The 17,194-nt window shown below is 35.1% G+C and overlaps 1 protein-coding gene across 2 annotated transcripts; it reads left to right on the plus strand.

The window, feature by feature from the left end:
* The first annotated feature begins 98 nt into the window (after positions 1-98).
* Positions 99-14,127, plus strand: LOC123668662 (importin-7). 2 transcript variants are annotated; one of them, XM_045602372.1, is made up of 14 exons: positions 99-262; positions 715-1,266; positions 1,347-1,531; positions 1,762-1,935; positions 2,027-2,172; positions 2,264-3,067; positions 3,145-3,368; positions 5,496-5,672; positions 5,745-5,881; positions 8,052-8,254; positions 12,826-12,971; positions 13,236-13,353; positions 13,493-13,636; positions 14,017-14,127. In XM_045602372.1, the coding sequence occupies exons 1-14, from the start codon at positions 179-181 to the stop codon at positions 14,070-14,072; spliced, it is 3,150 nt and encodes a 1,049-aa protein (XP_045458328.1). In that variant the 5' UTR covers positions 99-178; the 3' UTR covers positions 14,073-14,127. The 2 variants fall into 2 exon arrangements, with proteins under 2 accessions (XP_045458328.1, XP_045458327.1); XM_045602371.1 differs by having other exon boundaries at positions 12,826-12,965; positions 13,242-13,353.
* The last annotated feature ends 3,067 nt before the right edge of the window (positions 14,128-17,194 follow it).

A 17,194-nucleotide genomic window follows, 5' to 3' on the forward strand; every position in this document is an offset into this window, starting at 1 on the left:
GATTAGTAACAAGTAATTCCAATGTGTAGTCTACTGCCTTTATTTCCTGTCAGTCACGTGACCTAACTCCTAAAGTAACCAAAGACAAACTGTCTTTTACATCCACGCCCGGCGATAGCGGCTCATGTCGACTATTGAAATATAATTTAATAAAAAGTTTAATGTTAATCACGAAAACATGGATACCCGAAAGCTGACGGAAATATTACGCGCTACCATTGACCCCAATCAGAGACAGCAAGCAGAAGAACAACTCGCACAGGTGAATTGCATATTGTCATCCACATGCTCGAAAAATTTACAATGCTACCAATTTGCACTGCTCATTAGTGACAATGAAATACCATTATATGCGTGCCTTCCTAAATCTTTTATACTAACTACCATGCCGCACCGCTCTCATTTTATTTTAAATTCAACATGTATCACTTAGTGTATTATGTATCGTATATATAACCTGGAAGATTCTCGATTTGTCAATTTGCACTAGACATAACCCGCTATATGAATAAGAATGAGATTATTTCAACCGCACCTCGCAGACATTCAGATAATGTAAACTATATTTGAATTTTAAATGTATCTATATATAGAGATACATATCTTATATTCTAAGCAATATAAACATAAACATTTTCGACTTTAAACTCTAATATTCAGATTTTGTAAAAACTTTTTATGTAAATGTTTTAGTTATAAAAAATTTTCTTTCAGATCCATAAAATAATTGGATTTGCACCTTCATTGTTACAAGGTGTTATGCTGCATGATGTTGCAATACCAGTACGACAAGCAGGAGTAGTGTACCTAAAGAATTTAATAACATCTGGATGGCAAGAGAAGGAAGCAGAGGATGGAGAGCCGATTCCATTCAGCATTCACGAACAAGATCGTGCAATGATCAGAGACATGATCGTGGATGCTATTGTTCAGGCACCTGACATCATAAGAGTTCAATTATGTGTTTGTCTCAAAACCATAATCAAAAGTGACTTTCCATCACGATGGACCCAAGTAGTTGATAAAATTCATATCTACCTACAAAATCCTGAGCCAAACAGCTGGATGGGGGCTCTTCTCTGTCTATACCAGCTCATCAAAAGCTACGAATATCACACAGCAGAGAAAAGAGTTCCACTTATTGAAGCTATGAACTTGTTACTACCAATGATGTACAATCTTATTGTGAATCTCCAAGCTGACCAATCCATTGAATCTGTCCTTATACAGAAACAAATTCTCAAATGCTTTTATGGCTTGATAAAAGTAATTTTCTTCTTTTTTTTAGTTAACATAATAAAAGTAAATTTGTTTCTTTTTTTCATAAATAATTTCTTATTTTTTAGTACTTTTTGCCATTGGATCTAATTACAAAGGAAATATTTACCAAATGGATGGAAGTGTTGAGGTCAGTAATGGAGCAACCTGTACCAGAGCACACTTTAGAAGTTGATGAAGATGAGCGTATGGAACTTCCTTGGTGGAAATGCAAAAAATGGGCTGTACATACCTTATACCGATTATTTGAAAGGTACTTATTATTATTTATTAATAGTGATTTAAAAATCAACAGATAATGTTTTATTGCTTGTTAAGATCCTTACACAAAGATTTCAGTACAGTTATTCAATTGTGATATGTTTCATCTGCTAGATTCATCAAGGATCTACAAAGATATAACAATATTCTGTTACTACATTATTGAGACAAATTGAAACAGTAAAACTAAACCAGTCCTGTACATTTGTTGTATGCTTGTAGGTATGGAAGTCCTGTTAATGCTCGTGACGAATATACACAATTTGCTGAGTGGTATTTGACTACTTTCACTGGTGGAATTTTAGAAGTTTTGCTTCGAGTACTAGATCAGTACAGAAACAAAGTATATGTATCACCTAGGGTCTTGCAGCAAACTATTAGTTACATTGATCAGTGGTAAGTAACAAACATGATATAATTTAAAATCACCACATGCATTACTACTATAAACTTTTGTTTCTGAATACAATTTTGATTTTATTTATAGTGTCAGCCACGCACACTCTTGGAAGTTATTAAAACCACACATGTTTGCAATCATACAGGATGTGCTATTTCCTCTCATGTCTTACTCAGAAGCTGACGAAGAATTGTGGTTCACTGACCCGCATGAATATATACGAATTAAGTTTGGTAAGTGCTTATTTTTTTTTTCAATAAATAAGTAAAATTTAAATATAAACTTATATATTATGTTTTATTTGTTCTGTTTTCATTTTTTTAGATATATTTGAAGATTTCGTATCACCTGTAACAGCTGCTCAAACTCTACTCATATCTTGTTGTAAAAAGAGAAAAGATATGTTAGAGCGTACAATGCATTTGTGCATGCAAGTTTTGACAAGTCAAAGTGGGGAATATGGACCCCGACAAAGAGATGGAGCCTTACACATGGTTGGAACACTAAATGATATTCTTATCAAGAAAAAGTTCTATAAAGAGGAAATTGATTCACTTCTCAGTCAATATGTGTTTCCTGAATTCCACAGTCAGTTGGGTTACATGAGAGCTAGAGCTTGCTGGGTTTTGCATTGTTTTGCTAGTGTGCGCTTCAAAAGTGAACCGTTACTAATTGAGGCTGTAAGATTTACTGTTAATGCTCTGCTTAATGATGCAGAGTTACCAGTCAAAGTAGAGGCAGCAATTGCTCTTCAAATGCTATTAACATCTCAGGAAAAAGTGCATAAATTACTAGAACCACAGGTCAAGGCTGTCACTACAGAGCTGTTAAAAGTTATCCGAGAAACTGAAAATGATAACATAGCAAATGTCCTGCAGAAGATTGTACCATTGTATACAGAACAGTTAATGCCTATGGCCTATGAAATAACTGACCATTTAGCAACAACCTTCAGTAAAGTGATTGAAACTGATTCTGGGACTGATGAGAAGGCCATTACTGCTATGGGTCTTTTAAACACAATGCAAACAGTGTTAAATGTTATGGAAGATAATCCAGAAATCATGGCCCAATTAGAAAAGACAGTGTTGCGAGTAGTTGGGCACATTCTACATCACAATATTATAGGTAGCAAATTCTTTTAGCTCTTAAAAATTGGTTTCATTTTCATACGCTTTACTAATAACAATAAACATATATTGCAGAATATTACGAAGAAGCTATGAATTTACTATGCAGTTTAACTGCTAAAACAATATCAGAAGATATGTGGAAAGTTTTAGAGATGTTGTATCAGGTCTTTGAAAAGGAAGGTTTTGACTACTTTACAGACATGATGCCTGTCCTGCATAATTACATCACTGTTGACACAAATGCTTTTCTTTCAAATGAAAATCATATACTTGCTATGTTTAACATGGCTAAAGCGGTAAGTTAGATAACTAGTTATTTTGTAAATTGTAAGTAATTCATGATACATATGTTACATAATTTTTGCAATGCGAACAGTGTATCTTATATAAAAGTAATTACAAAAAATCAAAACCTTCCCTAACAAATGAATATTTCATTTAGCAATATAGATAATTGTTAGTAGTGATTATAAAATTAGTAGCATTTCTTAATGTAGATTTTTAAAAGTGATTTTTTATTCTGCATTGCGAAAAACGAAATTTGCTTATATACAAAAAATTTATATTAAGTATAAGTTCATAGTAAATTTTGCATTGATTGCGATTTTATAGTCAAATTGTAACTTGTATAAAATCAAAAATGTTGCTCACAGCTAACTAATAATATATATACTGATATTCTAAGCCATAATAATATTGTGAAATTTAAAATACTTTATAGACTAAAATATTAATTAAGTATAAATAATCAATACAATAAAATTTTAGTTTTCATTGATTGATAAAGTAACAAGACAATTTAAATCTTTGGATAATCCCTGAAACATGGGTGTTATAAATATTAGATCACTAATATATTTGAAGTGGTTTATGCTTATTTAATTTATACCACTGAACAAAAAAATACTGAACCAATCTAAAAAAACTTGTAGGTAACAAGTTATGTCTTCTTGTTTAGAAGCTATAATGTCCAGAGATAGGTGCATCAAAGTAAAAAAAAAAACTTCAAGTTGTCTTCAGTTGTCTGTGTCTTATATCGATGTATATATATAACAATTATAGAAATTATAATTATTTACATTATTTAATTTTGATTGATGTATGTACTTGTGCAATGTATGTAATAAAAATCTTTGTTATAATTAAAAATACTATACTTTTTTGTTGAAATTATGTAGCTGAATGTAATACAAATACGTAGCGATAAACATAAAATGGCTTTAGTAAGTTGCAGCTACTAAAGGGATATTTAATATACTTTGGCTTTGGCATTTGCTTATTTTTTATTATATATAATGAGGAAATGCAATCCAGCACCTAAGGGACAATCTTGCATATCCGCAAAATTGAGACCATCAGTCCCACGGATCCGCAAGATTTGCAGGATTGTACAATATTTTAGAATAATTGGTCCACAAAATTATTAAAATTATTATATCTAAGTCGGTAAATGAAACAATAGTATTCACTTAGAAGAAACGAGAGTAAAATTATATTTTGATAAGAAATAATGACAAAAATCTAAATTATGTTATGTGAATTTCCAGACTGTTGTTTGAAAAAAAAATATTAATGAGATTCAGGTACTTGCTTCTGAAATTGATTTCGTAGTATATACATAAAGTATTTAAGGTTTCATCTTTTACGCTTACTGCACGTGCAGCCAGCAGCTGAAAATGTGCGTTCAGATTCTTCGCTCGTAGGTGTAACGGACTTAACAAAGTTGTAAGTCACAATAACCGAGATAGTAAAAAACAAGGAATTTAAAGTATACAAATTACTTAGTTAATCATTACATAGGGAATCCCCGGAGGTTCTTGACGACTGATTCGTTATTGCCTGATAAATAACTTCTTTATGTTGAAGGGTAAACAAAAACAAATTGATTTGACCAATAAATAAAGTCAATCAACCTAAAGGTACAATTATGGTATTTTCGCGTAGAGTATCCTTGCTTTACTATACTACATCCTACAAATCATTAAATAATGGTACAAATTGTATAATTATACTACGAAATCCGACAATGTTCGTGCCGTTTATATTTTTATGCGAATTCAGGTTAGAAAAAATGAAATCTTGCAAATCTTGTGGACCCCGCAGGTGTAATCCCGCTAATTTTATGCGCAATCCCGCATTTGCGAGATTGCGGATCCGCGGGATTGCATTCCCTATATATATATAATGCATTTTGCAATTGATTGACTAATGACATTACAGTTTTGAAGGTTACTTAATTTTAGTAAATTTGCCTGTGCTACTAGCAAAATTGCAGAGTTAATGGTTATATAATAAAAATATGTATTTTTTTTAAAAAGTTATGACACTGAAGTTTATGACATCTCTTATTGTATTAGTTATTTGGGTAAGTATTTATTTAGGGTGTAGAAAACTCTATCCTAACTTAGCCTTTTTGTGGACAGGTGCTAAATTCAGAAACGGAGGATGAATCAGAGGTTTATGCAGCAAAACTTCTGGAAGTTATTGTTCTACAATGTTCAGGAAAGATAGATAATTGTCTACCGTCATTTGTTGAACTAGTTCTTAGCAGACTTACTAGAAAAGTCAAGACGTCTGAACTTAGAACAATGTTGCTACAGGTGATAACAGTTGCTTAATAATTTTTGAGTGCAAAGAGTCATATTATTATATGTACTTTAAATTGTCAACAGGTTCTGATAGCAATTTTGTATTGCAATCCACACCTACTCTTCACAATTCTTAATAAGCTGCAAGAGTCTGTTCCTAATGCGTCTATTACACAACACTTCATCAAGCAATGGATACATGACACGGATTGCTTCATGGGGTATGTAAAATAAAAATAAAAAATCTATTTAAGCGAAAATTGTTCACAATAATAAATGTTGAGTCTACTTTTATGTTAAATGTACTTGTGTTTTCTACACCTGGAAATAGTATAAATATAAACTGTTTATTTGGTATTATTTTTAAGTACAGTACCCGGCCATAAATAATGACACAAACAACAGCAAAATATTTTAGCTACAATACTTCTTTTTTTACTATAATATGAATAATACTGCTACGAGCCCCAATGCAAAATAGTTCGTCTAGTATGGAAAGTAGTGCAAAGCGTAAAATATAGAAAGCATATATTGGTAAAATAATTAAGAACGTTTAATAAAAAGTAAACCACAAGTTGAGGAACATTTTAAAATATTCTAAAAAACATAATGCAAAAGTATATTCGTCCACCCTTGTCACTCACGCAAAATAGTTCGTCTACCACTTAGTTGTGTCGCCTTTGCTCTCAATGACAGCTTTAATGCGAAGAGGCATGATTGCAACCAACGCTGCACACTCCTCAAGCGTAATTGACTCCCAGACAGCCAAGAGTTTAGCCTTCGATCTTCGATTTTGATGGATTTTTACGGAGAACTTTTTTCATTTTTCACCATAGGGTTTCAATCGGCGACAAGTCCGAGCTGTTAGATGGCCATTCAATTGTAGGTATGCTTTTCGCCAGTAGCCACGTCTTTATTGTCCTTGCAGTATGGCAGTAAGCACCATCCTGTTGAAAAATGAAGGGATCTTGATGCTTGAGTGACGTGAGTTTTGATATCTTGCAGAATTGATAGAACCATCCTCGAACTGCATACCACCAACACCTTGTGCAGACATGCAGCCATATATCATAAGGACGCCGGAAACTTAACTTTGCGTTTGAGACAATCAGTATGAAATGCTTCATTTTTGTTCCGAATCACTTTTTTCCTTTCATCGCCGACTGTCAAATTCTGTTCAAATTTGGACCCGTCACTCCAAATGATACTACGCCACTGATCGGAAGTCCAATTTAAATGATCACGAGCAAACTTCAACCTCTTTTTCTTTTGTACAGCAGTCAACAGTGGTTTCTCCTTAGCGGTATAAAATCCGTAACCCATCCTTTTCAGGACTATTGCAAGTATCAACTGAGACGTCTTTGTGAATCATGTCCTTCCATTGCACCGTGAGTTCTCCAGCTCGAGCACGACGATTATTTTCGATAATTTTCTTCAGGATTCTGTTTTCTGCTGCACTTATGATGCGTGGTCGACCAGTTTTCTTCAAACAAGAAGTCATTCTATTATTTTTATAGTGCTAATGATAGATTGGACTGCAGACCTGGGAAGTATCAAGTCTTTAGATATTTGGTAACTTGATTGGCCAGCATCGACCCCACAAACTATTCGCTTTCAAAGCTCTTCACACACGGGTTTACTACGACCTATTGTTATTTGAAGACTAATGAAAAAAACTGAAATTTTCAGAATTTATACTGTCTCACTTGACAAATGACGCAGAATTACTTTTACAAATTTAAATTATGCAACATAATCGTACAAAGAAGGAATAATCATCGATAGACCAACCCTTTTGCATCGATTACCAATTAGACGAACTACTTTGCTTATAACTTCTTCGAATTTAAAACAGGATATGTATAAATTTATAAAACGAAAATAGTTTATTGGTTCATAATTAAAAAATGGCATAGGTAACGCTACATGCAATAGTAGAACAGCTTAATATTTTATATAGATATACAAAAATAATGAAGTTAGAAAACATCTTACAGAGAAAATTTCACACTAGACGAACTATTTTGCATCGGGGCTCGTATAGACGAGAATATGCATTATTTAACATTTTTCATCCTAATTGACTATAATCATATACACAAAGACAACAATATTCTCTTTAGAGTCTTAGATGTCGTATTATGGTTTACAAGTCATTGTGCGAGCACAGAAAATGCATATTAACCATACGAGTTGAATTTTGCAATCTTGCGTTCAAAGTTAGTAACAAATAGTTTTTCTGTAACCTCAGGATAAGGAAAAATAAATTTTTATATTGAATATATGCCTAGAGTTTAATATTATTTTAATACGAGATAACTTTCTACAAAGCATCAGATTCTAATCAAAATTACTAAAAACAATAGCACCAATGTTGTATACTATTTTCAGGTTACATGATAGGAAATTATGTGTTTTGGGTATCTGCACTTTACTCGAAATGGGACCGCAGAGACCAAACCTTGATGAAGTACTACCTAAAATATTACCATCATGTTTGGTTTTGTTTGATGGTTTGAAACGAGCATATGAAGCCAGAGCCGAGGCTGATGATGATACATCTTCTGAAGAAGATGATGCAGATGAAGATGAGGGTAAAAATTTGCTCTCTTTTAATATGACTAGCTGTGCCCTGCCGTTACACTCGTGTTAATTTGAGAAAGCCTTCCTCGGTACATGGCCTACAAACAAAAAAAATTTTTCAATTCAAACCAGCATCTTGAGATTAGCACATTGAAATAATAATATATTAGTATAGATAGGTAGTATATCATTGCTTTACATATCGTGCATACTAAATTGTTAAATTATATATCTATAAATATATATATCTAATATATAAAATTCTCGTGTCGCGGTGTTTGTAGTTAAACTTCTTCGAAACGGCTTTACCAATTCTCATGAAATTTTCTGTGCATATTGGGTAGGTCTGAGAATCGAACAACATCTATTTTTCATCCCCCTAAATGTTAAGGGTAGTCCACCCCAAAAATTTTTTTTTTTTAATTTTTAGATAAATTATTTTTTATTTTATTATGATTTGGCGTTGAAAAATACATACAACCCTAAAGTTTCACCCTTCTACCACCAACCTCTATTTTTAAATAGCGTTTAGCGCCAAGACAACGTTTGCCGAGTCGGCTAGTATATATAAATAAAATTTCGTGTCACGATGTATGTGGGTGATAAACTCCGACACTGCTGAACCAATTTCTATCAAATTTTGTAAGTATCTGTAATTTGGTCCAACTTGGGAGATAGGGTAGTTTTTATCTCAATTGAACCCATAGGTGGCGCTGCTATCGGTATGTAAGCAATAAAATTTAGTAGCTACTTTCCGAGCAGGGCAACGTCTGCCGGGCCGCTAGTATTTCTTATATATAAAATTCTCGTGTCACAATGTTAGTTACCTTACTCTTTCGAAATGGCTGGACCGATTTTTATGAAATTTTGTGTACATATCGGGTAGGTCTGAGAATCGGCCAACATCTATTTTTATGCCCCTATGTTATAAGAGGGGGGATTAAGGAGGTTAATAACATATATGGGATGAGCTAGTAATTATATAAATTATTGTGCTTATGTTACTGTGTAGCTACGGCAGTAAGAATATAGCCACCCCCTGGGTCTGGGTCTCCCCATGGGTATCGTTAAAGAATGACTAAGGGATACCACGGTTCCACTACCACCTTGGAATTTAAAAAACCGACAGAGGGCGGGATAACCATCCAACTGCTAGGTTTGAAATACACAAGTTAAAAATGGGCAGCAGCGTCTGCGTCTCCAACCCGCCTGCCCAGCGTGGTGACTATGAGCAAAACATGACTTGTGGAAGCCTATGTCCAGCAGTGTACTGTATTAGGCTGAAGTGAGTGAGTGAGAGTGCTTATGTTATTGTGAGTGCACATTTCAAAAGTTTATAATATATAGACTATCCAATACTCCTGCTAAGATCGAAACTGATACACAAATACTGACCAATCTGTAAGTCTGTGTAATAAATATTTTGACATTGGAATATGACAAGTTCTGTACCGAAAAAGACTGCATAAGAGCTGCCTTTCTACATTTTTCTTTGTTTGTTATTATTATATTCTCAGCGGTTTGAAATGGGCGATCATTTTTATTTTGTAACATTTTTGTGAAAAATAGAAAAGTAAACGTCAGTAAAATAATCTACAATACCTTCAAAAGTAGCTTTATAAAATAAAGACTAAATTAAAAAATATTGTAATGTGCTTAAATGAGAATGAAAAAAAAAAATATTCAAGTTTTTTATTTTTAATAAATGTGATGTGAAATGAATAAAAAGCGTAGTTTTTCCAGTATTTTCGTAAATTTAGATTGGTTACAAATATGCCGTTTTCACGTATTTTAGTACTTCGTATTGTCTCCGCGAGCTTGCAATACTGCTGTTACGCGATTTGGCATACTTTCTACTAGGTTCTTGAGGCGATACTGCGGAATATTCTCTATCCCACTATTAGTTTCTTTAATTTCACGTAGCATGGTTGGCGGTGGATTCCGCTAACGTACACGTCGTCCCAGTTAGTCCCATGCATGCTCAATAGGGTTTTAAGTCGGGGCTGCGTGCTGGCCAGTCTACAAGTGTGATACAGACTTCTTGAAATTGGCAAACACTATATTAGCTTGATGCGGTCGGGTGTTGGCTTGCATAAAAACTGCATTCTCGCCCATGTCAACGTAGTCATTCAGAATTTCAGTGTGATATCTTTCTGCAGTTGAAAGTCCCATTTTCTCTCACCACTAAATGGGTGTGGCTTTTGGAGGAAATCCCAGCCTACACATAACAGAGCCTTCGTCATATGGTACTTTTTTTTCTATACAGACTAGGCTATAGCACTCTCCTTTTGTATACTCTTTTTCCTTCCGTCGTGCTTGTAAAAGCAGAATCTAGACTCGTCTGAAAACATATAACTCTTGACCAGTTAGTTAGAGCCCAATTCCGTGTTCTCTACCATAACTGAACCTTTACTTCCTGTGTTTTCTTTCTAGTTTTGGGACATTTGTAAGTCTTAATGGCCTTAAATTTGCTCCAGCCAGACGCCGCCTCGCTGTATTCGTACTCAGATTGTTTCCACCTCATAAATTATAATTTTTTAACAGTCATATGAAACCAATTTCTCAAAATTGTTGATAACTTATAGCGATCCTCCTGCACCGTCGTGCACTTTGTTGGGCCTGATCCTGGTCCTTGAGGATTTAATCCAGTTCCATTGAAACACTGCAGTACTCGCTGAACTGTAGAAAGAGTCGCACCAACAGTTCTCACTGTATTTCGCTGTTTGGGCCCATCTTCAAGCATTGTCACAATTCTGGTACATTCTTCAGGGGTTAACGGCATGCCGACTCCAGATTAATAATATTTCTAAGGCAGAGACACCATATTTATAACATTTTTATTGCAAAATAGACAAAAACGCGAAACAATTGATTGGAATTTTTGGTCAGTACCAATTCATAACAACCATTATTTTACATCTTCACTTTTTTTATACAACTATCAAAAATAAATAAAAAAGTTTTATATACATAGTCTTGCCCTAAATATTGTTACTAAGAAAAAAAAAAACATTTATTACTATTACAGTGTTGTTAGTAGTAATACATTAATATTGTGGTATTGGCTAGAATACAATACAATATCAATAGAAGCATACACTCTTTTTGTGGGAAAATTCTTCACTGCCAATCGTATGAATTGTTTTAGGGACTCCAAATTATCATGACATTTAGAGCAAGCCATAATCTCTAAAACTGACCATAAATCATAATCCAGCGGATTAAGATCGGGACTACATGACGGCCAGTCTTCAGCTCTGATAAAGTCCCGAACGTTGGTTTCTAACCAAGATTGGGTGGATCGAGCCTAATGACCCAGCTCTGAGTGTTGCTGAATGGACCATTCTTGGTTATTGAACATGGCGTTGTTAAGGGGCTTAACTATCTTCTCAAAAATGGTATCTTGAAAAACTTGAGCCGATGTTTTGATACTTTTGTCATAAAAATATGTCTCAGTCACTCCTTCATAGTTTCTTATTCTTCTTTTATAATTGGACTCCCATAAAAATTGCCAAGACAGTGTTTTCCATCAATGACTTCTGAAGACTCTGCTCATAAGATTAGCGTTACTACAAGGTTTATGTACAATTTGCTTCACACAATTTATTCATCAAAACAAACAAATGTTAGTATGTTAGAAAAAACTTCACAAGTTAATATTGTTAGCTAAAATAAATGTACTTAAAATATCTATAGTTCTATATAACATCTAGTTCGATCCCCGCACATGACAAACATTTGTATTGGCCATACAGTTATTTACCGTGGTCTGGACGTTTGTGCAGTCCTTGTGGGTCTCCCCACCGTGCCTCGGAGAGCACGTTAAGCCGTCGGTCTTGGTTGTTACCATGCACACCTGATAGCAATAGTTACTCATAGTAGGGAATATATCCGCAAACCCGCATTGGAGCAGCGTGGTGGATTAAGCTCTTATCCTTCTCCTGCATGGGGAAAGAGGCCTATGCCCAGTAGTAGGATATTACAGGCTGAAGTGAAAATATCTACTAAAGGAGTATTTACATGCGATAGAATAGATTTAAAATCGATAGGTCGGAGAATAGATGGAGTAAGGTAGTCGAACAAAACCCAGTTTTTGGGCAAAAGAAGAAAATGTGATCCAATGTGCCTTCATCCAAACCACACTCATAAATAGAACTGTCCCGGACTTTAGTTTTTGCTAGAAATACAGGAGAACAACAATGTCCAAGTCACATGCAGCAAATTGTTGAACAGACCGTTTTGATTGCTTTCCTGTATTTAAAAAACCAATGTTTAACTGAAATTCCAACCTGGATGGAGGCATAATGCTTGCCTCTGTCCCTACTAGATATAGTCCACAGGGTATCCCACTCAGTTCTTAAATACTTTCTAGCAAGTGGTAAAAGATCATGGCAATGTGCTTTATACTGGCTTAGTGAACCTGATGTTGAAGCTTCTTTAGCATAAGCATCTGCACTCTCATTACCAGCAATTCCACTAGTGAAATTGGTTAGAAGCGACTGCTTCAGAGAGCTTTTGGAATCCGAGAGACTAGTGAATTTATACAATTGATGGGCTTCAATAAATGAATACTTTATTTCAGAAGTACTCTCTAGCGACGATGACGACATAGATCAAATGAACAATGAATATTTAGAAAATCTGGCGAGATTAGCAACGAAAAATAGTGCGCAACAGGGTATCAATATGACTGCCAAGATAGAAGAATATGAAAGTGATGATGTTAGTATTTAATATCATATTAACAAAAGTATTTTTATTAATATTAAAGCTGGGGGCTGGGGGTATATCAATACTAAGTAAACACCACAGCTGATGAACAATTACAACCTTAAAGGAGGTACAAATGCATTATCATTGGTAGAAGAGCTAAAGCAAATGTAACGTTACCTTTAGATTTCAACAAAATAACAGTCCTGTTTCCCAGAAGTTATTTAAATCAAATCTTTTAAAAGTTAATTTATATTAACTTACAACATTACTTTTCTTGTGAATCAGGACGACGAAGACTTTGAACCGGATGAGACAGCTATCGAGTGTTACACAACACCACTCGACGAAAAAGATTGCGTTATTGATGAATATATCAAATTTAAAAATACACTGTCAGGTAAATATGGATTTGTATACTTACAAAATAAAATTGTTAAAAGAAAGGTTAACTATCATTAATTGGTTATTATTAGTGCAGTTGAATAATATACAAGTAACAATAATATAACGATAAAATAACATTTTAAATTTGACAGCTTTATCAACTAGTGAACCAGCTCTATACCATGCATTAACTAGTGTACTGTCTGAAGAACAACAGAAACAGTTGAATGCCGTGTTTGTTTTGGCCGATCAACGTAAGGCACAGCAAGATAGTAAACGCATTGAACTAAGTGGTGGTAAATATTTCTAATCATAAATTATTTTAAAATATGTGCTAGTTACCCATTTCCAATATTTTTTTTTTTCTACCCTTTCTATAAAATGCAATATTAGACTTGATTTGCATGATTTTTACAGAAACGCTTATAAATAGCGACATTTTAGTAAATGTTATTAACAATTGCCTTTAAATCCCGAGTTTGTTCAGTTGGTAATTTGAACATTTCATATTACGGACTAGGAATTTTTGTATAGAATTATAAAACAAATAGTATAATATTTAATGTCAGTTTAATTTAAAATAAAATATCGTATTAGATTTTTAGTAATAGTCTCTTTAAATTTCATTTAAAAGTGTTTTTATTCCCAATTTAAAAACTTTGAATGTTTGTTACAGGTTATTCATTCACTGTTCCTGCACAAGTACCTACCACATTTAAGTTTGGTTCATAAATTTATCGTAAATAATATATTAAATATAACAATAAATGAATGCATTATTAAAAAATTTTTGTGGACATAAACTGTAGAATATAAATGTAAACCTACCCACATTGATTATTTTCAAATCTATAACTAAATAAATATTTGTTTTAATTACCATTGGCGAACCTTACACCCAATGACATTAGTAAATAACAATAGTCTATTAGCGAATAGTAGTCCAATCAATTTAGACATTCGAAGCTACATAAATTTACAAGTTGAAAATTGGTGCAATCGTTCAAAATATAATTATAAATAAAATTGAAAAGGCCCCATCTTTCCCTTGTATGGAAAAAAAATTTATTCAAGGGCAATGCTAAAAAAGTATTTCGCGATTTTCGGCAAAACGGTAAGTTTTATCATAAAAATACTTCAGACAAAAATTGTAGATCAGAAATTTAAAATTATCAATAAAAATGTAGTAATATTTTTTTCCTACGAGCCAACGTTTCTAATATATAACGAAAAATTGCACCGTGTGCCTGTTATATGTTACAATTGTTTCCTTTTTAGACGGGTCGTCTATAACAAATTACTTTCAGTGATAAAACCGCTTTTTTGCACTTTATTCAGTATGTTTCTTTTTCTCTTCTTTTTAATGTTCAAAAATGTTCGTTTTTGTTGTTAAATGATAAAGTAAGTGTTCAATAACTAAGTATAAATAACTAAACGATTCGAAAATTTGTAAGCTGTAATCGTCATAATATGCACACGTTTCCACGCCGCCTATGAGGTATTGTTTAACGCGTTTCTTTTTAACGTGGTTTCCCCAGTAGGCCTATTCCACGGGTCAGTTATGATCCTGTTTAATTTGAAACTATTGCAAAATAAACGAAAATTAGCAAAACTGAAAAAGATAAAAGCGATGTAAATTAAAACGAAGTAGTGAAATTTATTCGTCTCATTCGTAGCCTTCAAATTCTTCTTGTTCTTCTTCATCTTCATTCTGGGTGCAAGTAAATCGCGTCAATAGCGATGTATCGCATGCCACCTCGTTGGAATCAATCGAATCCTCCACTGTTGGTGATTCAACATTAGAGCATGTCCGGCCTAGACAATTTGTACATGCCAGAAAACAAAACTATACCTGGCTACGTATAATGGACGCACACTACGGCTGGACCATCACCTCACCGAGCTCGAAGTGGAACGAGTCATATTAAGTGGAGTATGCTGGGGTTATCTGAAGTCCGAAGAGGTCGCCCTCTTGACACGATGACACGATGGTTCTGGACTTCGTGCACTTATTCTACTTCCATAAAGGTAAGGCTTTCCCAGAGTGGCGTCGGTTTTCTGGTCCAGAAGACTCACTAGCAACGTTGTGGAAGTCAGCAGTGTGTCGACCCGGGTAGCGTACCTTGTGCTTAAACTCACTGACAGCTACTCCTAGAAAGTGATACAGGTATAAGCGCCGACCTCGACATACTCTGACGATGAAGTCGAAGCCTTGTACGGAGATATTGCAAGAGCCATACATGGCACTACTTCGGCCTTCTACGACGTTGTTATAGGAGACTTCAACGCTAAAGTGGGAGTACAAAACCGCGACGAATCGAGAATCGGACCACACGGATTGAAGAGGGCAGACGCTTGTCAACCTTAATTAATTCATTTTTTTTTAGAAGATGCCCCAAAGGCGGTGGACATGGCAAAGCCCCGATACTGCGACGAGGAACGAAATAGATTTCATCACAGCAGATAAAAGGCATATATTCAGAAATGTCTTTGCGGTTAATAGGTTTAACACCAGCAGCGACCACCGGCTATTACGGGGCACTCTGAATATATGCCTCCGAAAAGAGCGGGCGCGCTTGATAAAATCTACCCTCCAACCTACGCTGCCCCAAAAACGATGTGGCTCCGAGCAGTCCCAACTGGAACTCCAAAACCGATTTGATTCACTGGAAACTACTGGCGACGTGAACGAGATGACAGACAACGTGGTGAAGACGGTGTGTACACTAGGTCGCAGACACTTTCCGCCATCGAAGTCAACGAAGCAGTCCAAACTTTCTCCCGAAGCCTTAGATCTGATGCGGAGGAGTCCACTGCTTCACCAGAACAAAGGGCTCTTTCCAAGAGGATACGGAAACTGGCGCCGAGACGTGAACACCGACGAAGAGACTAGTCCACAAGTTAAAAGTCGTTCAACGCGCAATGGAACGGGCTATGCTTAGGGTTTTTCTCAAAGATAAAATTAGAAATGAGGCTATCCGCGAGAGAACGAAAGTAACTAACATAGCCCACAGAATTTGCTAGTTGAAGTGGCAGTGAGCTGGTCACTTGTGTCGCAGGACCGATGGCCGTTGGAGCAGACGTGTCCTGGACTGGAGACAGCGTCTTGGCAAACGCAGTGTGGGACATCCTCCGGCCCGCTGGATCGACGATCTCAGTAAGATTGCCGGTGTAGGCTGGATGAGGATTACGGAAAACCGGTATTCTGGCGCGAACTTGGGGAGGCCTATGTCCAGCAGTGGACTGCAACAGGCTGAAGTGAGTGAGTGAGAGAACAAAACAGTTCAACTTTTTTACAACCACATTTAGCACTGCATCCCTTTTTGCAGTTACAAAAAATTGTGTTCAGCAGTTTTTCCGGCGCAGGTGGAAGTAAAGTTTGAACTGGTTCTAATATATTGTTGACCAACTTCCAACCCGTCTTTAGGGTCTAGCTGATAACCAAGCCACACTTGAACTTGATAATATGCCCTTAAAAAAAGTTGATGAGCATGAGCAGCAACTGAGGTTGGAGGAAGACAAGCAAATTGATCTTGTTTTTTAACAAAACTACACTGGTTTTTTTTATTTTTAGGAGCTCCATTCAAAGAAAGAAGAAAGCGAATGCCGTTGGTGAGAACTTCTAGTCGAATTGAAATACTGTTTTTAAAAACTTCCAGCGCATTGAAGTAGAGCTTGTTTTTCAAACATTTTGAAACCGGCTATTTAATCCCGTAAAATCCTGTAAAATGCAGGTGTCGTAGCACAGCCAGTTATTGCGTGTAAAAATAGTACATGATTTTGAAACTGCAAAAGTAGATAAGCTTTGTGATAAATACATTTCCGATTGATGTTAAGCTTTTACTGGTTTTTTT

The sequence above is a fragment of the Melitaea cinxia genome, chromosome Z (genome assembly GCF_905220565.1).
Source record: "Melitaea cinxia chromosome Z, ilMelCinx1.1, whole genome shotgun sequence".
Classification (NCBI taxonomy): Eukaryota; Metazoa; Arthropoda; class Insecta; order Lepidoptera; family Nymphalidae; genus Melitaea; species Melitaea cinxia.